This window comes from Myxocyprinus asiaticus, chromosome 9 (assembly GCF_019703515.2).
Source record: "Myxocyprinus asiaticus isolate MX2 ecotype Aquarium Trade chromosome 9, UBuf_Myxa_2, whole genome shotgun sequence".
In the NCBI taxonomy this organism is placed as follows: Eukaryota; Metazoa; Chordata; class Actinopteri; order Cypriniformes; family Catostomidae; genus Myxocyprinus; species Myxocyprinus asiaticus.
In genome coordinates this window covers 52819795-52844397 of record NC_059352.1, presented here as the reverse complement: position 1 = coordinate 52844397, position 24603 = coordinate 52819795, and the positions used below count along the sequence as shown (strand labels likewise).

The window sequence follows — 24603 nt, the reverse complement described above, 5'->3', positions numbered from 1 at the left end:
CAGAATATGTGGTAACAGGTTTCATGTGTGAGAACCTCTGAGGAACAACTAGTCACTGGATTTGACAAAGTTTGGCAGGTTAGTGGCATCAAATCTTTAAAAGATATTGAGAGTTATGTTTGAATCTAGATATTCACAAGCGCAACCGTCAAATCCACTTTGTTTTTAGTTATGTCTGTGAAGAACTCCTTTGGATGGACAGAACTTCTGATCACAAATATAGAAACATATTTTCCACTCTTTTTTCTGTGTTTCTGGTACAAATGTTCACATAGACTGACACAACATTCATTTATTTTCCTTCTATGATTTCAATTGTATTGTATTTTCAGATAAACTCACCCCTAAATGGCATGTAAAAACAAAACAAACTGTGGTTGGTCACTTCACATGTCAGTCAGACAATCTCTTCCTGTCTAATGTTGAACAGACCTTCTACTGATAGTCAGACATCTGACTCATGTTCATCTTTGCCTCATAATACTATTATTTCCATTGTTAAATAGCCTTTAGAATATGATGAGACGAAAATATCAAAAGCTCTGAGTGACAAGTTGAAGACAAGTTATTCAAATTACTCAAATTATTAAAGTTATTCATTATCAGCAAATTCATTATCCATTCACCTTCTCTGATGTTTTGTCTCAGTTATCTGGCCTCTCAAAGTGTCTCAGACAGAATAAAGTCAGATGTATTTGAGCTGCAGTGAAGAATGAACCATCGCATCACATCTGCCCAAGCAGCTCCAGACATCATCAAACGCCACACAATCACTTTATGGATTTATTTCCCCTCAGTCTCTGTCACTGGATTTGTCAAAACAAACATTCCATTTCTGCTTTTGATAAAGATGGGTTTATCTCGTTCATTCACCGAGTTTTTCTCTGTGTTTCTCTCTCAGCTCTTTTCTCACTCCATCTGGAGGTTTCGGGATCTTCAGTAACACTCGTATAAAGAGACGACCGTCAACACACTTCGAGTTGGAGCTCACTGAAGGTACTGCATTTGATTGAGGTGTTTTTAGAAAGGCTGTCAATTAAACTGAATTGTCTGAACACACAAAGACATGTTTTGAAGAGCGTTCACCTTTACACAGCTCTTTTCAAAACTACAACAGTTGATAGTGACCACGACTTTCAAGTATCATAAATGTAGTCAATATGAATTGTGCGCTATATTTCAAGTCTTCTGCACTGCAAAAATATCCATTTTCAACTGAGTATTTTTGTCTTGTTTTTCAGATAAATCTAACCAAATTTAGTAACCTTTCAATTCCAAACAACAATATACATTTGAGCTAGTATCTCCTTGGTAACGTGGTCTCATATTTTGTTTTCAGTTTTAAATCCGATAAGGCACCAACTACTTGTTGATTCTATGTTTTTCCACAAACTGGAAAAGATAAGATGGTCTAGGAAAGGTAACTTGGGTACTTGTTTAGAAGATCTTCTACAACCTACTTAAAGTCTCTTAAAAATTATTTTCTTACAAGGTAACCCTAACCCTTAATCTAACATTTAACCCTAACCCCTAATCTAACCATTAACCCTAACCCCATTCTAACCTTTAACCCTAACCCCTAACCAAACCTTTAACCCTAACCCCTAATCTAACCTTTAACCCGAACCCCTATTCGAACCTTTAACCCTAACCCCTAACCTAACATTTAACCCTAACCCCTAATCTAACCTTTAACCCTTATCCACTAACCTAACTGTGATAAATCTAATTTCATGGGCAATGGAGGAGTCAGGAGACAGCGAACAGTTTAGACACATATTTATTGCATACACAAACATAAACAAAAACAGGCTCTCAGTAGCCAACTCTAATCTAGGGCTCATAAATGCAATCTCTTAATATTGTGTTGTCAGACACAACACTCAAACAACACTTCCCTCGGCCACTCTCTCTCCCAGTCTGATGCTCTGGCGTGCCTTATCAGGTCTCCCTCCGCCATCACTATAATGAGAGACAGGTGTTAGAGTAATTACAACCCAGGTGACAAGCCTTACCACTTTCCCTCTCCCGCAGACAGACACATTACCATGCCCCCCATGACACATACCCCCACCACCGACTCAGGCTGGGGCAACATCCGGCCTGCCCACTCCTCCCCCATTTCTGGAAAGAAAGTGAGCCACAAACATCTGCGCCCCTGGTCTGTGGATCACCTCGAATTTAAAGGGCTAAAGAGCCAAATACGAATGGATGATCCACGCATTAGTATCCTTCATGCGGTGGAGCCATTGCAGAGAAGCGTGATTGGAACAGAGGGTGAAGCCCCACCCCAGCAGGAAGTAGCTGAGGGTAAGAACAGCCCACTTAATCGCAAGGCACTCCTTCTCGATGGTACTGTACTTTATCTCCCTGAAGTAGAGTTTGCAACTAATAAATGGTAACGACTGTTCCTCCCCTCCCACCTCCTACGAGAGCACCGCCTCCAGCCCCCTATCAGATGCATCCGTCTGCAAAATAAAGGCGAGAGAGAAGTCAGAAGCATGTAAAAGCAGCCCCCCAAAAAAGTGCAGACTTTACCTTAAGGAAAGCCTGTCGGCATGACTCTATCCACTGGACCGGATTGGGAGCCCGCTTTTCAGTAAGGTCAGTCAGCGGGCTGGTGACATCAGAATAACTAGGCACAAACCTCCGGTAGTAGCCAGCCAGCCCCAAAAACTGCCTTACCTCCTTTTTGGTCTTGGGCGTCAGGCAGGCTGCGGTCATTGCAGTTTTATTAACCTGTGGACGCTCCTGCCTGTGACCCAAGTGAAACCCCAGATACCTAACTTCCACCCACCCAATCGTGCACTTCTTCGGTTTGGGTGTGAGTCCTGCCTGTCACAGTGATCTCAGGACAGCCCTCAGATGTTGCATATGTCGCCGCCAGTCCTTACTATAAATTATAATATCGTCCAGATATGCGACAGCATATGCCGTATGTGGCCTGAGGATCTTGAAATGTGAAATGTGGCCAGGGCTCCGAACAACCCGAACGGAAGTGTCAAGAATTGGTGTAATCTGAACGGTGTGGAAAAAGCAGTTTTTTTTTCTTGGGATATTAGAGTTAAAGGGACCTGCCAATAACCCTTTGTTAAGTCAACCGTCCAGTAATATTGAGCCGCTCCCAACAGATCGGGTAATTCGTCAATTCGTGGCATTGGCTAAGCGTCAAATTTGGACACCGTGTTCACTTTCCGGTAGTCAATACAGAACTGGACCGAGCCGTTGCTCTTTGGTACCAGAACTACCAGGCTGGCTCAATCACTGTGCGACTCTTGTATTACACCCATTTCAAGCATTGCCACTAATTCTTCCTGAACAATCTTTTTCTTGTGTTCAGGAAGACGATAGGGGCAGCTACGAACCACCACCCCCGGGGTGGTCTCAGTATGGTGCTCTACAAGGTTTGTACGACCGGGAAGGGGTGAAAACACATCCGTGAATTCCACTTGCAACCGGGCAATGTCTGTTAGCTGCGATGGTGAGGGACTGGGGTGAACGAATTTGGTTTGGGAGTCACCTCTCGCTCGAGCTCCACCCTCTCCGGAACTACCATCACCAAGGCTACAAGCACCATATCCCTCCATGGTTTGAGGAGATTAAGATGGTAGATTTGATGTGCCCCTCTCCTATCCGTTAACTTAACCTCGTAATCGAGATCGCCATCTCGTCGTGTGACCTCAAAGGGTCCTTGCCACTTGGTGAGTAATTTGGAGCTCGAAGATGGCAGCAATACAAGCACTTTATCTCCCTGTGCGAATTCGCGTATTCGTGTGCCCCTGTCGTACAGTCGGCGTTGAAGTTCTTGTGCTTGGAGCAAATTCTCCAGTGTTACCTGCCCCAAAGTGGAGTTTTGCTCTAAGATCAAGAACGTATTGAATTTGGTTTTTGCTATTCGAAAGTCGTTCCTCCCGAGCTTCCCATATGATGTCGAGCACGCCGCGCGGCCTACACCCATACAGTAGCTCGAATGGGGAAAACCCTGTGGAGGCTTGTGGGACCTCTCGTACTGCAAACAACAGGGGTTCAAGCCACTTATCCCAATTTAAAACGTCTTTGTGTATAAACTTACAAATCATGTTTTTCAAAGTCTTATTAAATTGTTCGACCAACCCGTTGGTTTGCAGGTGATAAACACTGGGGCAAATCGATTTAATGCCTCATAATTCATCCTTTGGAATCCCCACTCGGGAGATAATTTTGAAGAGTACCTCCGCAACACTACATGCTGAGATGTTGTGTAGAGGCACTGCTTCTGAATATTACATTACATAGTCCACCAGAACTAATACAATGCAATGGCCGCATGCAGTCCGCTCTAATGGCCCGACAAGGTCCATGCCAATTCTCTCGAAGGGGACCTTGATCAACGGCAGAGGGCGCAATGGCGCTTTTGGGGTGGCCGGTGGATTCACCAACTGACATTCACGGCATGCCGCACACTATTTGCGTACATTGCCATGAATGCCCAGCCAAAAGAAATGGGCCATTATATGGTTCAAAGTCTTTTAATGACCTAAGTGGCCAGCCACTGGGTTACAGTGAGCCACTTGGAAGAGTGTTTCCTGACGGCTCTTTGGTACTAATAGCTGAGTTTTATTTTCTTTGGTCTGAGTGTCCTGTATCACTCGATACAGTCTGCGTCATCATGATGCGGGGCAGACGTCAACGGTCCTGGCACTGCCTCTCCAGCCATATCGTCGCACGTCACACAGTGCGACACCACTTTGCAGGACCCATCCACACACATTACCCTCAATACATTTTTAAAACTAGGCCAACGGGTTCCCAGAATTAGTGGATGGGTGAGACGGAAATTAACTGTGGCCCGACTCTATGCTTTTTTCCCCTGAATCATATCTCAATGGTAACCACCGGTTACTTCTGAATGTCACCATGCACACACCTCACCCTCACCTGTTTATTCTTATCCAATGCCCCGCCTTGCACCAGGCATTGGTAGATAGAGGTTTGGGAATAACCCAAATCCACCAAAGCTTGATGTTGATTTTGTTGGATGCTGGCGAGGGTCTTGAAACCTTTGCCCTGCGGTGAGGTTTCCATAATGGTGTTCTCCTCCAAAGCCGGGTTTTCGGCACCACTGTGATAAATCTAAGTTCGTGGGCAATGAAGGAGTCAGGAGACAGCGAACAGTTGAGGTGTGTATTTATTGCACACACAAACATAAACACAAACAGGCTTTCAGTAGCCGACTCAAATCTTGGGCTTATAAATGCAGTATCTTAATATGGTGTTGTCAGACACTCAAACACCACTTCCCTCGGCCACTCTCTCTCCCACTCTGATGCTCTGGCGTGCCTTATCAGGTCTCCCTCCGCCATCACTACAATGAAAGACAGGTGTTAGAGTAATTAAAACCCAGGTGATGAGCCTTACCACTTTCCCTCTCAAGCAGACAAACACATGACCACGCCCCCCATGCCACACTAACCTTTAACCTTAACCCCTAATCTAACCTTTAAACCTTATCCCCTAACTTAACCTTTAACCCTAACCCCTAATGTAACCTTTAACCCTTATCCCCTAACCAAACATTTAACCTTAACCCCTAATCTAACCTTTAAACCTTATCCCCTAACCTAAACTTTAACCCTAACCCCTAATCTAACCTTTAACCCTTATCCCCTAATTTAACCTTTAACCCTAACCCCTAATCTAACCTTTAACCCTTATCCCCTAACCAAACTTTTAAACTTAACCCCTAATCTAACCTTGAACACTTATCCCCTAACCAAACCTTTAACCCTAACCCCTAATCTAATTTTAACTCTTATCCCCTAACCTAACCTTTAACCCTAACCCCTAATCTAACCTTTAACCCTTATCCCATAACATAACCTTTAACCCTAACCCCTAATCTAACCTTTAATCCTTATCCCCTAACCAAACTTTTAACCCTAAACCCTAATCTAACATTTAACCCTTATCACCTAACCTAACCTTTAACCATAACCCCTAATCTAACCTTTAACCCTTATCCCCTAACCAAACATTTAACCTTAACCCCTGATATAACCTTTAAACCTTATCCCCTAACCTAACCTTTAACCTTAACCCCTAATCTAACCTTTAAACCTTATCCCCTAACTTAACCTTTAACCCTAACCCCTAATCTAACCTTTAACCCTTATCCCCTAACCAAACTTTTAACCCTAACCCCTAATCTAACCTTTAACCCTTATCCCCTAACCAAACTTTTAACCCTAACCCCTAATCTAACCTTTAACCCTTATCCCCTAACCAAACCTTTAACCCTAACCCCTAATCTAATTTTAACTCATCCCCTAACCAAACCTTTAACCCTAACCCCTAATCTAACTTTTAACCCTTATCCCCTAACTTAACCTTTAAACCTAACACCTAATCTAACCTTTAATCCTTATCCCCTAACCAAACTTTTAACCCTAAACCCTAATCTAACCTTTAACCCTTATCCCCTAACCTAACCTTTAACCATAACCCCTAATCTAACCTTTAACCCTTATCCCCTAACCAAACATTTAACCTTAACCCCTGATCTAACCTTTAAACCTTATTCCCTAACCTAACCTTTAACCCTAACCACTAATCTATCCTTTAACCCTTATCCCCTAACCAAACATTTAAACTTAACCCCTAATCTAACCTTTAAACCTTATCCCCTAACCTAACCTTTAACCTTAACCCCTAATCTAACCTTTAAACCTTATCCCCTAACCTAACCTTTAACCCTAACCCCTAATCTAACCTTTAACCCTTATCCCCTAACCAAACCTTTAACCCTAATCCCTAATCTAATTTTAACTCATCCCCTAACCAAACCTTTAACCCTAACCCCTAATCTAACTTTTAACCCTTATCCCCTAACCTAATCTTTAACCCTAACCCCTAATCTAACCTTTAACCCTTATCCCCTAACCAAACCTTTAACCCTAACCCCTAATCTAACTTTTAACCCTTATCCCCTAACCTAACCTTTAACCCTAACCCCTAATCTAACCTTTAACCTTTAACCCTTATCCCCTAACCAAACCTTTAACCCTAACCCCTAATCTAACCTTTAACCCTTATCCCCTAAGCAAACCTTTAACCTTAACCCCTAATCTAACTTTTAACCCTTATCCCCTAACCTAACCTTTAACCCTAACCCCTAATCTAACCTTTAACCTTTAACCCTTATCCCCTAACCAAACCTTTAACCTTAACCCCTAATCTAACCTTTAACTCTTATCCCCTAACCCAAGCCCCCGGACTAAAGTTTTCCTTTTAAATTTTAAATGTTTACCTTCTTTCTTTCTCTCTCTTTCTCTTTCTCTTTCACTTTAGTTTTCTAACATGTACATCTTACATATATGTTTATGTATACTGATGTTTAAATGTATATATTTATATAGTATTTATATGTGAAAATACTTTTTATCTTGTTGTAAGCATAAACACCACCAAATTTAATTAGATTTCTCTGAAACAAGACTAATATAGTAACAAAGTAATTTTTTCTTGTTTAAAGGATATTTAGATATTTTACTGGAAAATAATAAAAACATTTATAGTAAGAAAATTATTTTTATTGGTGTGAAATCATATCATAACTTGGGTCTGTTTCTGGCACAAGCTATCATCTGACTTCAGAAGACTTGGAATATTTTTTATTGTACTTTGTCATATTTTGTAGTATTTCATGTCATCTCATGTGTTTCTCTTGAAGGTCCTCCTCAGAAGTTGGCTCGACGTGTCTTCACAAACAGTCGTGAACGCTGGCGACAGCAGAATGTAAACGGCGCGTTCTCTGAACTTCGTAAACTCATCCCAACCCATCCGCCCGACAAGAAACTGAGCAAGAACGAGATCCTGCGACTCGCCATGAAATATATCAACTTCCTCGTCAAGCTGCTAAATGACCAGGCGAGAGATCAGTCGAGTAAAAAACTAATGACGGACGGGACAGTGGGGAGGCAGGAACAGGACGGGACAAACGACGGGCATGAGGATTTAAGAAACAGACTCTCCCCGTCCCTTAACCCTTCCACTCGCCGCAACAGAGACTCCACAGACTCAATGACAGTGCTCACCGCATCGCCCGGCTCCAGTTGCTATGGCGATAGTGACAGCGAGGAGAGCTCGTGCCCGCGATCCTGTGCTATTAAGATTAAACATGGCAGCAGCGGGATAATGGAGAAAGTTCAAGAACAGATACTAACGGTCACAGCGAGCAGTTACCAGCGGTGACCAGTACTAACCAACCATAAACTGACAAACCAAAAACCGCTGAGAGATTTTCACCTTGTGTTTATCCTCTTGATGTAGTGTGATCTCTTTCAGATTCAGTTTTGTATTTGAATTCCTTTCATTATTGTATTGAACTATATTTCACACCTAAAGAATTCAGAGTATTTTTGTCTTGTTTTCAGAGACATCTCACAAAAAAAGTTTATGCTTGTAGCAAGAAATAACTATTTCCTAATGGGATAACAAAAAACAAGTTTATTTTTCTAACCCTATTGGCAAATAGTTTTTTCTTTTAAACATAAACCACACCAAACTTTCTTAAAATGTTCTAAAAAAACAAAGCCTTAATATCTTATGCCATTTTGCTTTTCAAGTCATTTTATCTTGTTTTAAGGGTGTTTAGAAGACAAAAATACTCTGTAAGAAAAGTAAATAAAAAAATCAGTAAGTGCCACAAGACAAAATACATTACAAGTCTTAAAGGTGCACTCAGAAATTTTTCCTCATAAATTTTGCAATATATGTAGGAAATCTTGAGTACTCACTTGAGATGAAGACTCATATGAGTAACCTTATAAAAGCTGTTTTATTCTACATGGAGAGATCACATGACCAGTTGAATACTACTCGATAATCTCAGTAACCGTCCTGTTATTGGACACTTATTCATGGATTAAAGTAATGATGGCTGACTGTGAATAGTGATTTTCTACAATGGCATCTGTCACTAAAACATTTGTGTTTGATCGGACAGCACTTGACCGCATTAAATGACGTGTAAATGCACCCAAGACACATTTTGAATGGACAATTGAAAACACATTTGGAGGTGATCAGGGACGGATTCTGACCACATTCAAAGGTGTAAATGCATTTTTGTTATCCGAACTACATAATTAATTAACTATGTGATGAGGTTACGCTACAGTCATCCATTGTTAAAGTGCTGTGTTGTGTGTTCTTGCCTTTTTCTGTTAATTCTGCCATCGCAATGTAAAAAACACAACAGACACGCCCGTCTTTCAATCTTGAACAATATCCCATTTAATTATCCCATTAGAATACACTTGGAATATCTCGTCTCTTTCCTCAGATCTCACTCACTCGCGTCTCTCTCCTGTTTTTTAATCACTACCCAGATAACACATGTACATCTCTGAGATGTCTGTTTTAGATCTTTTCATCACATTCTAATTAACATCTGCTAAACGTCTTAAATGGATCTGATTTACAAACATTTCAAATCATAAACATCTCAAAGACATCTGCTGAATGTCTTATTGATATCCGAGAGGAAACATCTTATAGATGTACTGCAGATGAGCAAACAACGTTAAAATTACGTCTTCCAGATGTAAACACACACATCAAATGGACATCTGGGTGATGAACGTGTGCTATTAGAGCAGGCTTCCCTTGTGCGTTTCAGATGACAAGCATATTTAGCCCTTACAAAGCGAGATGAATATCATTACATTTGCTTCTGCGATCCGAAATTTAGCTTTGGCGGCCGCCAAATTGTTCAATAAAGAAAACTGACTGTAAATTGGCTCTGTGTTTCTCTCTCAGCTCTTTTCTCACTCCGTCTGGAGGTTTCGGGATCTTCAGTAACACTCGTATAAAGAGACGACCGTCAACACACTTTGAGTTGGAGCTCACTGAAGGTACTGCATTTGATTGAGGTGTTTTTAGAAAGGCTGTCAATTAAACTGAATTGTCTGAACACACAAAGACATGTTTTGAAGAGCGTTCACCTTTACACAGCTCTTTTCAAAACTACAACAGTTGATAGTGACCACGACTTTCAAGTATCATAAATGTAGTCAATATGAATTGTGCGCTATATTTCAAGTCTTCTGCACTGCAAAAATATCCATTTTCAACTGAGTATTTTTGTCTTGTTTTTCAGATAAATCTAACCAAATTTAGTAACCTTTCAATTCCAAACAACAATATACATTTGAGCTAGTATCTCCTTGGTAACGTGGTCTCATATTTTGTTTTCAGTTTTAAATCCGATAAGGCACCAACTACTTGTTGATTCTATCTTTTTCCACAAACTGGAAAAGATAAGTTGGTCTAGGAAAGGTAACTTGGGTACTTGTTTAGAAGATGACACAAACAAAAAAAGTTACTGAGTGCATCTTTATTATCTTGCGTTGTTTTGCTTCTCAAGTGAATGTATCTTGTTTAAGGATGTTGAGATGTTTTTCTGTTTTGCTGGGAAACAAGACAAAAATACTGATTAAGAAAATGATTTGTTTCAGGGCATGTCTTCAGTTTTAGAGTCTCGTGATGTTTGAGTGACTGTCAGTTCTCCATTTAATTTCCTCAAACAGGAAAAAAAGAACAGGCGCTGATATTTAGAGGACGCAGTAACAGACGAGGAATAAATAGAATCTCTGGCTTCCTAAATCCACATCCTCCTCAGCAGATCATCTCAGAATCAGCATGTGAATATGAGCTCTCCTGACAGAAACTCATAAACTGCACTAGTACACTGATTAGATCATTTATAAAGTGTTTATCTACTTGAATAGTATTGTTTGTGCTTTTTAAATAGTAAAACCAAGAAGGAACCAACAGCAGCAACTCTTAGTGCACATACACACTGCAATTTTGCGAGTGACAGCATTTAATGAGTGAACACAAAACAGGAGTCACTCCTGAAGTCACAATGTTTCACAGTTGTAACATTAGCAATGGCTTGCCATTTTGCAAATGTAGACAAGAACATGGATGCTAATGTCCTTACAAAAATCCAGAGTTCTGGCAAATGAGCTTTGCGGCAAACTCTTCATTGGTGCCAAAGGTTTTCTGCAGGTTCACCACTGCCGTTGAAGAGCTGCAAACTTCTGGCAAACATCTGCGGCGAATCACAAGCTCATTTGCATGTGAAAACAAAGAGTGGGAAATTTGTGGCAAGTTTGTCAGATCTCTACATTTTTTGTAAGTGTTTGCTATTTTTGACCAAATATATATGAACAACTAGAGAAGTATAAACATCGTTCACCAGTTCATAGGAAATCGTCATTGACAGAGGCGCCATGTTTTTCAGTTTAGTTCTGTACACACTACAGAAAGTGCAAAAAAGTGATGCGCTATTAAAGGGATATTTCACCCAGAAATGAAATTCTGTCATGTTTTACTCACACTTAAATTGTTCCATCCAAATGACTTTCTTTCTTCTGGGGAACACAAAAGATAAACATATAATAAGAGGGCTGTCAAGCTCCAAAAACACCATAAAAGCAACAGGTACCTCTGAAGATCTTTCACTCTCAGTGACATTGTCCTGATGTTGAGAGAATGTTCTGTTAGCAGCTGAGATCCAGTTGATACTCTCATTAAAGTCTGATTTAGATGTTCTGATTGTCTGTATATTTAACTCTGAACATCAGCCGTCTATCTGTGATGATAGTCGTGCAACACCCAAACACAAATAGTCCTGTCAGAATTGTCTTCAGTGCCTGATGATCTGTGTAGTTAACCAGAAAATATCAATGAATGTCTTTTAGATTATATATCAAATATTAGATGATAAATTAAACATTGTGAAACAGGGGTCGCATTCATAAAACACAAGCAGAACAAATTTTTCTGTAAATCGTTTGTAAAGCTTTTCTGACATAAATTCTTTAATTAATTTTCATCATTTTTCGTGTTTTCAAAACATTAGTTCGTAATAACTTCATTTCTAAGGGCTGAAAAATTTTTGAAGGTCTTTTTTTTATGTGTGGTATGGCCAGTAAAAATGTGGGCAGAACTAATAATCAGAACTAATGGCCCAAATGATCATGTTATTGAGCATGTAGAAATGTTATCATAAGTTGAAAAAAAGAAAAAGAAAAACTGAACATTTATATTAAAAAAAAAAAAATTATTTCAATCGCTCCATTGGATGCCAATTAATTCTTTCAGCCAACAGATTCTCAAAGGCAGTGCAGGACACATCTATAATGCCTTTAACCCTTTAAGCTTAGATGGGCCCAGCCTGCCAGCGGGCCGGCAAGACATTTTGTTTTTCTCAATATATTAATAACTACAGTCTTGACCAACACAAAATAAGAAAGTTTAAACATTTGAAAGTTTAGAAGCTCTACTTTATAATGCATGTAGACATTATGACCAAAACTGAACAAGTGCTTTAAAATTTGCAGACAAATCAGGTGTTACGTTTTGATATTTGCACTATTCATATTATTGCACTCAGTAAAAACATCAATCTCATCAAATAGTCATGTGTCATATGTTGTTGGAAAGCTCTCAAAGAGTAGAATACAACCAGCCTATTTGTTTTACTCACAGACACAAATATAGTGAGTAATAGCTAAGTATATGTCTTTGACAATTATGCTGGTGTTGTATATATGCAGCGTTTTTGCTTATAACTTCACGAAAAATAAACGGAACATAAAATATAATCAAAAGATAATCAGATGTATAGATCATTAGATTATCCACATGAAGCACAATGTTACATATGACCACCAGGAGATGGCGCCAAATACATGACACAGACTCAATGATGACTCAAATGACACAGAATGAAACTCATTCTGTGAAATCTCATTACTAAAATCATGTCTGCATGCTATGCAAACCTTTAGTCATTGTTGTGTTTGCATGTGTAATTAGTTCTTATGTACAATTATTATGTTTTATTTGTTTGGAGAGGCTTTTGGACACTTTTGATTGCTTTGTCGTATCAACACAAAAAAAATTTCTCAGATACAGTTGACATGATTGGGAACAAAATAAAAGCAGTTTGGGCCACTTTATTTACACCCAGAGATATATAATGTCAAATCAGAAAAATAAGAAAAAAAGGTAAATTTGTGGCTCAATTTTTTTGTGTGATTTTTCATCAGTTTCTAAGGCTGAGAGTGTCAGAATGTACAATGATACCAAACACTTTATCCTCTTTTTAGTTTTTTGTTTTGTTGTGAAGTTATAATCCTTTAATTTTGCGTATGCCACTGAAAGGTCTTTAAAAACACCCTCAGACCTTAACGGGTTAAAAACAGATGAAGACATCTCAGTGGACAGGATGTGACACATTCTATGGATTCAGATGTGCTTTCGCATCTTCATATAATTACAGTCTGTAAAGGCAACATGTTTCAGGTTTTGCACACAGCCATTGTCTCCCTCGAGCGGACGGGTGTCCAATGATTTTCCAAGAGTTTCCATCATGGATCTCCGTTCTCAGAGTGAGAGAGGAAAATCTTTCATCCTGTAACCGGACGCAGTTTCTCCATGACAGAAGTGTGAGAATCACAGCAGGATGGAAAATCTGTGTGCCACTTTTTGCCGTGCCGCCCGACTGGGCTGTTTGTCCCTCTGCAGCTGTGGTAATGGGGGTCAGAGGTCATCTGTGGATGTTTGATGGCATCTCTCTCGTTCTATCAGGTGTTCAGGAAGGTCGTACAGTTGATGCTGTCTCATCGCTGGCCAACCAACTTCCTGCTGCAGATCACTGCAGTTATGAAGAGATGGAGAAAAGAAAAAGTGAAAATCATTGTGTGTATTTTCTGCGCATCCGCCAAACACACACACGCGCAGTCTTGCAGACCGCATGGCAGGAAGACAAACTTGCATAACACTGTAATTCTGTGTTTAATCACACGCCGCAAAAACTGCCGCTTGCCTGAGTCTCAGTACACATCAACGTTTCTGATTTACTTCAGGACAGATTTCACACTGGACATCAAGTGACAACACAACACAGTAACACAATTGTTTATCCTCCAAGGCGGCCACAAAATGACTTTCAAATATGTTAAAAAAATCGAACTTAATTATAATATCACACAATGTTAAAAGTACATACAACATGTAGTTGATATAATATTTCTCATTTTAATTCAAACACAGAGATGGTGAAGAGGTGTTCACCAAACTACCTTGGTTACAGGCCCGCTAGCTTGCATTTTTACATTTCGAAGGAGAATTAATGGGAAATTCATGGTTGTGTTCAAGGATTTGCCCCTGAATGCTTCCAGAGGTGTTTACTTCTGAATGAAACGTGAACTGGATGCGGAAAAAGAGACTGGAGTATGGTAAGACTATGGAAGTATTTTAATGACAAATGTATTTGAAACAAAAAAAGCACGCACTGAATTGCACTGACTGAAAAATGTAAATGCATTGCATTAAGAGTGCTTACATTTTTTGGAGATGCAATTTCATATGGTTGTATATTTAAGCTGTAAATGTTTCAATTGAAAAATTTCATCATTAACAAATATAAAATTCACCTTCTAAAGTTCAGTTTTATATGACTTTTTTTTGGTTTTGTAATTAATCTTTATAATTTGACAGGTAATATTCGATCCATTATATTTCACTAAATTCACGTCTAAAATTTCAGTGGTTAAAATTCGGTTGGAAATTCAATCTTGTACATCCTGGCATTGCAGGAGAACAGTAGTGTCGATGCACAATCTTCACTTGTGGTGCAATCATATTTTTAAATTTGTGCAGTTCAGCATGCTTTTTGTCAAATAAATTTGTTATCAAAATACTTCCATACACCTGGAGTTTATTCATATTTTTAAATGCAGCAATTTTCTTGGGATGTACAGCCACATGTTAGTGTTCTTTATTTTTTATATTTAGTGTATTATGATTCAAAATGTTGATATATTGTGATCTTTTATTTGCTTGTTTCTCATTCAGCTGCATTGGACTTGCACGACTCCAGCCTCTTTATTTTCCTTGTATGTCCGTTTAAAATAAAATATTATTTACAAATACCACATGTATGAAGTGATTGATATTAATGTTATTTGTTGACTATTGCATCAAAAGCAGTTTGTGAGGGGGTCTGGGTATCTCAGTGAGTATTGACGCTGACTATCACCCCTGGAGTCGCGAGTTTGAATCCAGGGTGTGCTGAGTGACTCCAGTCAGGTCTCCTAAGCAACCAAATTGGCCTGGTTGCTAGGGAGGGTAGAGTCACATGGGGTAACCTCCTCGTGGTCCCTATAATGTGGTTCGATGGGGTGCGTGGTGAGTTGTGCGTGGATGCTGCAGAGAATAGAGTGAAGCCTCCGCGGTAACGCGCTCAACAAGCCACGTGATAAGATGCGCGGATTGACGGTCTCAGACGCGGAGGCAACTGAGATTCATCCTCCACCACCCAGATTGAGGCGAGTCACTATGCCACCACGAGGACTTCCAAATTGGGGAGAAAAGGGGAGGGAAAAAAAGCAGTTGGTGAAAGGCATAAAGATGCCAAACTGACATTTACTTTGGAAATTAAACTATGTTTCAGACTCATAAACATAGACCATGATGTGTGCTTGTGAACTGATTATGTATTAATATTGTCAGTTAGATCATCATTCGGTTTTCAAGTCAGTGGAAAAGTGAGCTGGTATTGAGATCGGTTCTCAGTTTCCCGCTCGTTCTTGGTGAAAGTGTGTGTGTGGCTTTGCTTGGCTGCGATGTAAACTAAAGACTTTTGGCTATTTAAAAAAAAGGGATGAGTCCCAGCCCAACTTCCTGTTTCAGTAGGAAATATATCAAAACACCAAAGAAAACTGCGCTCGACAAAGCACTTCACTGAAACTTTTACTTGTTATCGTTACAGCAAACTAAAATCCAAATGACGAAATATCTTACCAACATGGGAGGGTCTTCGATTATTGTCGGAGTGAAAAAGGTTGAGAACTGATGGTTTATCATCCAAAATGTAATTTCGATGGTTTCATGCTCTCAACAGACAAGAATTCACTGCACAAAACACATCGTGATCGACACAAAACATGTTTCTCCTCCTGTAAGTCTGAGGGGTGTTTTCTAATGTCTAATTTAATGAGCTTCTACCAAGTAACGGATGAATTATTGCTAAAATACTGTAGAGTTTGATTGGAGGCACGACCTTTGACACCAGCAACAGAAGATATGGGTAAGTGTTTTCTCTGCCCTTTCAAAAGTTAATAAGTCTAGTTATTTTGCTACTAACAATGCACGAGTATATTGTTAGCAGCATTTTCTTATTTGTACTAAACATGCTGTCTGTGACTCTATCAGAACAGACCTGAGCTACATTTCTGGGTCGTGACCCTCCAGTTGAAAATCACTGATTTAGATGTTGTGACTCAAGCGATGTACAGTGAGAGTTTTCGTCTGTCTGTGCTGATACTGAGGCCTCTGGAGGGGCAGACAGTGTGAGGCGATGAGATAAAACCCCCTGTTGCCCCCAGAGCAGGGCATTATGGGTACCACACCCTCTGCACTGGCACTGTACACGACCACCTGCACTATTTCACCACGCCTGCAGTGGTTACAGCAGTTACGACATCCCTCATGACACTGGGCACTTCCTCTGGACAAGGACACACACACACACACACACACACACACACACACACACACACACACACACACACACACACACACACACACTCTAATACAGGGTTTCCTAACCAGCACTGATGGAAAAATGAAGCTTTCTGAAGCAATGAGGCTTTTAATACAAATGCACTGAAAATAGGTTCATAACGTCTCCGGTTACACATGTAACCTTGGTTCCCTGAGATGAAGGAAATGAGACATTGTGGTGAAACACTTTGGGGAATTCCTTATCCGACGACCTAGTTGAAGCCCTTGTATCATAATGCCAATCTTATGATTGGCAATGGTGTTTGAGCCCCGCCCTTTTAGGCACGCATTTGCCCTATATAAGCGGGTGCTCAATTATCATTTCTTCAGAATTTTCTGACTGAAGGACAAGAACGCATCGCTCGTACTTCGAAACTCTGAAGTAGTAATGCGGCCAAGTTTTGCAATGTCTCGTTCCCTTCATCTCAGGGAACCGAGGTTACATGTGTAACCAGAGACATTCCTTATCGATTCAGTTCACTCGACATTGCAGTGAAACGATTTGGGGAACGGAGTCCCATCATGCCGCACTACATGAAGTCATACCCAAGATATACACCTGGGTATGAACATTTGTAAAAGAATATGTATATGAGGTCACGGGCCCGCCAGGCGGTGACTTATTACAATCATATTTCAAGTGTATAGAATAATGAATGACCCCACATGGTGAAAACCAGCCTGGGAATCTACATGAACCATATAAATACACACAATCTAAATTTAGCCCCTTTACATCCAAAGGTACGGAAAGGAAATGTATTCCCTATTGGAAGTGCTTGTGATTTCTAAGGGGGGTAATTTTGCATTTTGGGTAATGTGTAATGCACAGGGCATAACAAACAAATGCATCGACTGCTCCTCATCCGAATTAAACGGTGGGGGGGAGAAGGCTTGTAGGTGGACCACCTTAGCCCTGAAGGGCGTGGATAGAACCTTAGGCACATAGCCTTTCAGGGTTGATGGTGGCTTTTGAAAGACTAAGCCCAAATATCAGGCATGAGCTGTCGACCAACAGCGCCTGCATATCACCCACTTGTTTAACTGAGGCCAGATCCAATAGGAGTGCGGTCTTAGAGAAAGCACACTCAACAAATTCTAATGGTTCGAATGGGGAGCTCGTGAGCACCTTCAGCACCAGGTTTAAATCCCAAACTGGGACTGAAGCAGAGCGAGGGGGTTTAGGCACCTCGCTCCCTTGAGGAACTGAAAAATAGAACATGTCTGCCCATGGAGGAGCCAATCTCCGGGGTGTGGTATGCCGACATAGTTGCTTCCTAAGCGTTGATGTGGTGAGATCTGTGTCCAGCCACTCTTGGAGGAATGTGAGGATCTCATCTATGGAGCAGTTCACTGAGTCTTCACCACGTGAAGAGCACCAATTTGTAAACGCACACAACTTAGTGCATAGAGGTGTCTCGTGGACAGCGCTGTAGCATGCAGGATGGCATTCACCCCAGTGGGGCACGTCATTTATATAAACTACGACTGTCATGTTGTCCTATCAAATCAGAACATGGTGATTCGCTACCGCAGAATGCAAAGCCTTCAAGGCTAAGAGACAACTAGTATTTCCAGACGACTGAAGTGCTAGGTGCCGAAGGCTGGTTGCCCACCAAACAGTACGCCTCATCATGCGCTGAACGCATCAATGATTACCGCCTTTTGCCAGAAGACCTGACCCAGCATGATGCTGTTAAAATGTTGGAGCTGTCCAAGGTGCTAGAGCAGCCAGACAGCGGGAGTTATGTAAATGCACGTGTGCCCCTGGCACCAGGCATGCCACCAGCGTTGGAGAGGTCTCATATAAAAGACCTAAAAGTGCGATGGCGGATGCTTTTTGCCCAGTTTGACATTGCCATTTGTACAGCCTGGGCCTCAGAGTAGTAAATTCCCATGCTCGCATAACAGAGCTAATAATAGCCCATCATAGAAATAGTTCAAAATGTGCACGCCGCTCAGCTTCAACGGAGGGAGTGCTGCATCAATACACTTCGAGAGTGTGGAGAGCCAAGGAAAGGACTCTAAATTAATCAAATGTTCACTCGAATGCGATTTTCAAAAACAGCCTGAAACGAGGTGCAACTCGTACATGAAAGTACACGTGCGTCCTTTAGATCTATTAACGCAAATCAGCCTGAGGGCAGATGCGCGGTAAGATCTGTTTCTGAGATACCATTTTGAATGGGTGTTTTGCGAGCACACGATTCAAGCATCTCCGACCTAAAATGGGCCAAAGTCTGCCGTCTCACTCCGGAATGGAAGATATCGGCTGTAGAACCTTTGTGTGTGCTGCAGTTCGGAACAATCTCTATTGCGTTCTCTGCGAGGAGATTGTGAGTTCCTGCACGGAACATAGGCGCATCCCGAGCCGGGACCATAGGTGATCGAATGCTGTAAGCGAGACAACGGGTGCGTCAGCTCGTTCGCCAGAGAAGATGGATCGCTGATTGCCACCGGGAAGCGGTTGTGCACAGAGTGTGTGGGTAAAAGAAGCTATGACGTATGGCAGGGAATGAGCAGCGTATGAATGTGTGCATCTTAATACTTGCGACTAGCATATTTCGGATTTTTATGAAAACATTGTTTATGTGAACACAACACAAAGGAACACACTTGTCTACCACCCTGGCATACCCAGCAAGGATGAGCAGCGTATGAATGTGGCATCTTGAAGCGAGTGCATTTTTGTTTCTTGTGAGAACATTCTCTATTTACACTCCAGGAAAGTCAGCACACTGTTGCTCCCAAAACATTTAATGAGCTCACCCTAGAAATAAACATGACGTTTTGAGCTAAATGCTCTTCATCAGACAAAATAGACACTCACCAACACACCCATATATACACCTGTGTATACTAATCAAGAAATCACATGACAGCATCACATGACAAAATCACATGACCCTCATAAAGAAAAAAAATTCTGAATATATAAACAACCATACATATGGCATAAATATACCTAAAAAAACATCTAATACAACAATCACATCAATTTAGCAATTTTGGGGAAGAAATTCCCCAAACTGATTATCAGTGTGTAGATTGGAAAATAAAAATGCTTGTGGGCGGGGCAGTGACATTTTATTAACAGGGGAGTGAAATGTGCTTCTCAGAGATTATTTAGCAGAGATGGGCCACTTCTATTAAAATTAATGTGAGAAATTGGAACACCCAACCAAGGAGCTCTGAGCGCCCAACAGTCAACGGATGTAGAAAGGAAGTCCCGCCTTACAGGTAAATGAGCCAATCACCTTTTAGATACAGACATCACCTGTCAGTCAACTCTAGAACACACATGCGCATTAGCTGCATAAGCCGGGAACATTTAGTTTTTTAGTGTAATATGAGGTAAAGAATGTCGTCAGATTTTATTGCTGATTTGAAATATGTTCTTTGATCTTAATCTTGACCAACCGTTTTTGAGATTTTGGTCTTTCCTCATTCAAGTAGATAGGAGCTGCACTGGCATGACTGGAAATATCCTCCCGAGAGCGTTCCTATATATATATATATATATATATATATATATATATATATATATATATATATATATATACATATATATATACAGTATACAGTATATATATACTGGTGGCCAAAAGTTTGTAATAATGAACAGATTTTGCTCTTATGGAAAGAAATTGGTACTTTTATTCACCAAAGTGGCATTGAACTGATCACAATGTATAGTCAGGATATTAATAACATGAAAAATTACTATTACAATTTGAAAAAACCCCAAAACAAAACAAAAAAACATTCAGAACTTCTTAAACTACTTCAAAGATTTCTCATCAAAAAATCCTCCACGTGCAGCAATGACAGCTTTGCAGATGCTTGTTATTCTAGCTGTCAGTTTGTTCAGATACTCAGATGACATTTCACCCCACACTTCCTGTAGCACTTGCCATAGATGTGACTGTCTTATCGGGCACTTCTCACACACCTTACAGTCTAGCTGATCCCACAAAAGCTCAATGGGGTTAAGATCCATAACACTCTTTTCCAATTATCTGTTGTCCAATGTCTGTGTTTCTTTGCCCACTCGAACTTTTCTTTTTGTTTTTCTGTTTCAAAAGTAGCTTTTTCTTTGCAATTCTTCCCATAAGGCCTGCACCCCTGAGTCTTCTCTTTACTGTTGTACATGAAACTGGTGTTGAGCGGGTAGAATTCAATGAAGCTGTCAGCTGAGGACATGTGAGACGTCTATTTCTCAAACTAGAGACTCTGATGTACTTATCCTCTTGTTTAGTTGTACATCTGGTCTTCCACATCTCTTTCTGTCCTTGTTAGAGTCAGTTGTCCTTTGTCTTTGAAGACTGTAGTGTACACCTTTATATGAAATCTTCAGTTTTTTGGCAATTTCAAGAATTGTATAGCCTTCATTCCTCAAAACAATGATTGACTGATGAGTTTCTAGAGAAAGCTGTTTCTTTTTTGCCATTTTTGACCTAATATTGACCTTAAGACATGTCAGTCTATTGCATACTGTGGCAACTCAAAAACAAACACAAAGACAATGTTCAGCTTCATTTAATGAACCAAATATCTTTCAGCTGTGTTTGATATAATGGCAAGTGATTTTCTAGTATCAAATGATCAATTTATCATAATTACTCAAGGATAAGGTGTTGGAGTGATGGCTGCTGTCTAGATTTGATCAAAAATGACTTTTTTCAAATAGTGATGGTGCTGTTTTTTACATCAGTAATGTCCTGACTATACTTTGTGATCAGTTGAATGCCACTTTGGAGAATTAAAGTACCAATTATATATATATATATCGTCATTTTTAAAGTCATTAAATATATATTTATATATAGGGTATAGGGTTAGGTTTTTTTTTGTACAAAATGCTATAAATGTTTTTCAAACAATCTGTAAAAACAACATGAACGAACGTGACATCATAAAAATCAGTGATTACAACACAAATTCTAATGAGAATTCAGATATTTATTAACATGCATATTATAGACATGAACTCATGGGAGACTGATAATAATATAATACACATGTGACAGAGTTTTCAATGGAAAAAATTGTGATTTAGAAATTTGTAGTATGAAGGTGACATATCTCAAATAATTCTTCACAGCATTTTTATATAACCACGCTTCTGCAAAAAACAAAAAACAAATCTGTCTTCTGTTTTGTTCCTCATTTGGAAGTCACTTTAGATAAATGATTAAATGTAAATGTATGGTATCTGAATGAAATAAGAATAATCTCTAACCCAAACCCTGTCTGTCCCCTCTCCTTTATTTGACATTTAATCCATTTTGTTCCACAGCATTTGACTTTTGCCAATAAACCTGACAAGAAAAAAGAATGTAGATTCACATCCTGTAAATGAAACAAACATTTCTAAAATCACATTTGTATGATATGAGGAGACACACGAGCTCTGTTCAAAACACAGTGAGCTGCTGTCTACTGTCTTCATAGGCAGCATCCTAACAAGTGACTGAATGAAACACTTTACATACGCATCATCTCTGTACATCACACAAATAGTGCTCTTTATATGACAGTTTGATGTTAGCATGTTGCTAAACTAACACTGTGATACTCTAATAAACAAACTATGAAGCACACACATATATGGAGTAAAACAGTGCATTCAGAATGAGATTGAACAATTTTATACTGAAACTTCATGAGTTAAAAGCAGCTCTTACATACATACAGATGGGATCATCACAGACGTTTTATAATATTATAACCAAATCAGAGCAGAAAACAACACAAACATGTGTAACTTCTGAATGAGAGATGTTTACGGTGATGTACCGGTAGGCGTTTGCACTCGCCGGTCACACATCAGACTCGCCGCCGTCCGGAGTTGAATCATGGATAAAATATATTTTAATGTCTGCGAAAGTCAAATTTGGCAATATTTGTGCTGAACTCAGACCTGTATACACCTTTCTTGGGACTTGGCATGGATCAAAAGCGTTTTTTAATGCTTTTCTTGATATCATTTTACAGGTGTTTTTCCATTCACTGCCATCGTTTCCTTCCGTTGATGGTCACAAATATGGCGGCTGCGGGGAAAAGTGACATCACTGAAACAGGTCAATAATTAACAAATGATGTCGTAACATCCTATACCCTATGTAGGGAGCTCACTAGATTTTGGAACAGAGCACATTTGTTAATTAACACATAACATTTGTATGTCTTTGTTACAGATATAAATGAATGAATCTGTTGAACAATAGTGTCTTTTCTCAAGACTAATAAGTGTCCCACTTTACCTGTATTCACCCTATTTATAGATTTCAAATAATGAGTTTGTACATTGACGTTGTTACATTGTATTTATATGATGCAAAAAATAACCTACAAACCCAAGAATCATTTTATAGTTCACAGTGAAGAGCAGAAAGTCCAGTAATGCACCTCCACAGATATATGAACGTTTCATCCATCCTTCATCCATGTTCTCTACATGAATCACTGTATTTTGTGTTTAGTGTACCTCCTTCTGCCCACCTCACTGACTACAGAGCCCACAACCGCTCCTACAGCTCCACCTACAGCTCCTGCGAGAAACACGCCCAGCGCCGCTCCTACCAGAGCGCCCACCGCAATGAGTTTTGGCACCCGTCTGGCGCCCGACCCCACACTGTCCCAGACGGAGTGCAGCAGTGATGGAGGCGTTGGGGACTCCAGACAAACGTTCTGCCCTGATGCCATGCTCACGACACCGTCCATCACCACCTCATCTTCCTCCGTCTCTCTGAGCGCGTGCAAAGAGTGCGACGTGTTCGGTTTGTCTCTCTGTCTTTCTCTCCAGACGGTGGAGGAGATCTGGTCTGGTCTCGTGTGGTCTCGACTCTCGCTGTTGTAGAAAGTTCCTCCGCTCTCCTTCACGGTCTGCTCCACCTTCTCTAGCAGCTCCTTCACGCCGCTCTTCTGCTCGTCATGTTGCAGAACGTGATATCGGTCTCCGCATCGTTCCACCAGCTGCAGCATCTCCGGGCGTTGTGTGGTGATGTACTCCTCCACCCGCTCCATGTCCGTGCCACCCTCCGGCAGCAGATCACAGTGTGTGAAGAGGATGATCGTGTGGCGTCTGACGGCGTTAAATCCGAACACGGCCTCCAGCGCTCGCAGGGCCTCCAGCTCAGAGTGTGCAGGACGGTTGACAGGGACGCAGAGCAGGAACGCATGAGGCCCCGGGGCCGACAGAGCCACACATGATGAGATCTGACCTTTCACCTCCTCAGGAGATCTCTCAGACTCAAACCAGTCTGGAGTGTCAATCAGAGACACCTGAATGACAGAAGAGACATTTATAGTTTTAGAACTACTGAAATATATGATGTACCTGTCTATATCTCTGTCTATCTGTCTATCTATCTATAGTGGCAAGAAAAAGTATGTGAACCCTTTGGAATTAGCTGGTTTTCTGCATTAATTGGTCATAAAATGTGATCTCATCTTCATCAAAGTCACAAGTATAGACAAACACAATGTGCTTAAACTAACAACACAAACAATTATAATCTTTCATGTCTTCATTGAACACATCCCATTAAACATTCACAGTGCTGTGGAAAAAGTAAGTGTACCCTTGGATATTAGTAACTGGTCGATCCTCATTTGGCAGCAATAACCTCAACCAACCGTTTCCGATAGATGCGGATTAGACCTGCACAACGTTCAGAAGGAATTTTGGACCATTCTTCCTTACAGAACTGCTTCAGCTCAGACATATTCAGGATGTCTGGTGTGAACGGCTCTCTTGAGGTCATTCCACAGCATCTCTATTGGGTTAAGGTCTGGGCTCTGACTGGGACACTCCAAAAGGAGGATTTTCTTTTTTGAAGCCATTCTGTAGTGGATTTACTTCGATGTTTAGGGTCATTGTCCTGCTGCATCACCCAACTTCTACTGAGCTTCAGCTGGTGCACAGCCACCCTGACATTATCCTGTAGGATATCTTGATAAACTTGAAGATGGCAAGCA

General features: G+C 40.5%; 2 protein-coding genes across 16 annotated transcripts in view; one reads left to right on the top strand and one right to left on the bottom strand.

Annotated features, from left to right (window-relative positions):
• lyl1 (LYL1 basic helix-loop-helix family member) overlaps nt 1-11596 on the top strand; it is a 41104-nt gene extending 29508 nt beyond the window's left edge. Inside the window, exons 5-9 of one of the 3 annotated variants that reach the window (XM_051706451.1) lie at nt 902-996; nt 1340-1420; nt 7709-8225; nt 9799-9893; nt 10569-11596. In XM_051706451.1, the coding sequence (XP_051562411.1) occupies nt 902-996; nt 1340-1420; nt 7709-8225; nt 9799-9893; nt 10569-10702 (922 nt within the window). In that variant the 3' untranslated portion in view covers nt 10703-11596. Of the gene's footprint in view, nt 1-901; nt 997-1339; nt 1421-7708; nt 8304-9798; nt 9895-10568 lie in introns of those variants that run through there. The other 2 variants (XR_007898075.1, XM_051706452.1) reach the window with 2 other exon arrangements.
• Nucleotides 11597-21553: 9957 nt separating this feature from the next.
• The window catches only part of LOC127446183 (uncharacterized), a 25989-nt gene continuing 22939 nt past the window's right edge, over nt 21554-24603 (bottom strand). For all 13 annotated transcript variants that reach the window (XM_051706895.1, XM_051706894.1, XM_051706896.1 and 10 more), the window contains one exon: nt 21554-23907. In XM_051706895.1, the coding sequence (XP_051562855.1) occupies nt 23086-23907 (822 nt within the window). In that variant the 3' untranslated portion in view covers nt 21554-23085. The remainder of the gene's footprint in view (nt 23908-24603) is intronic.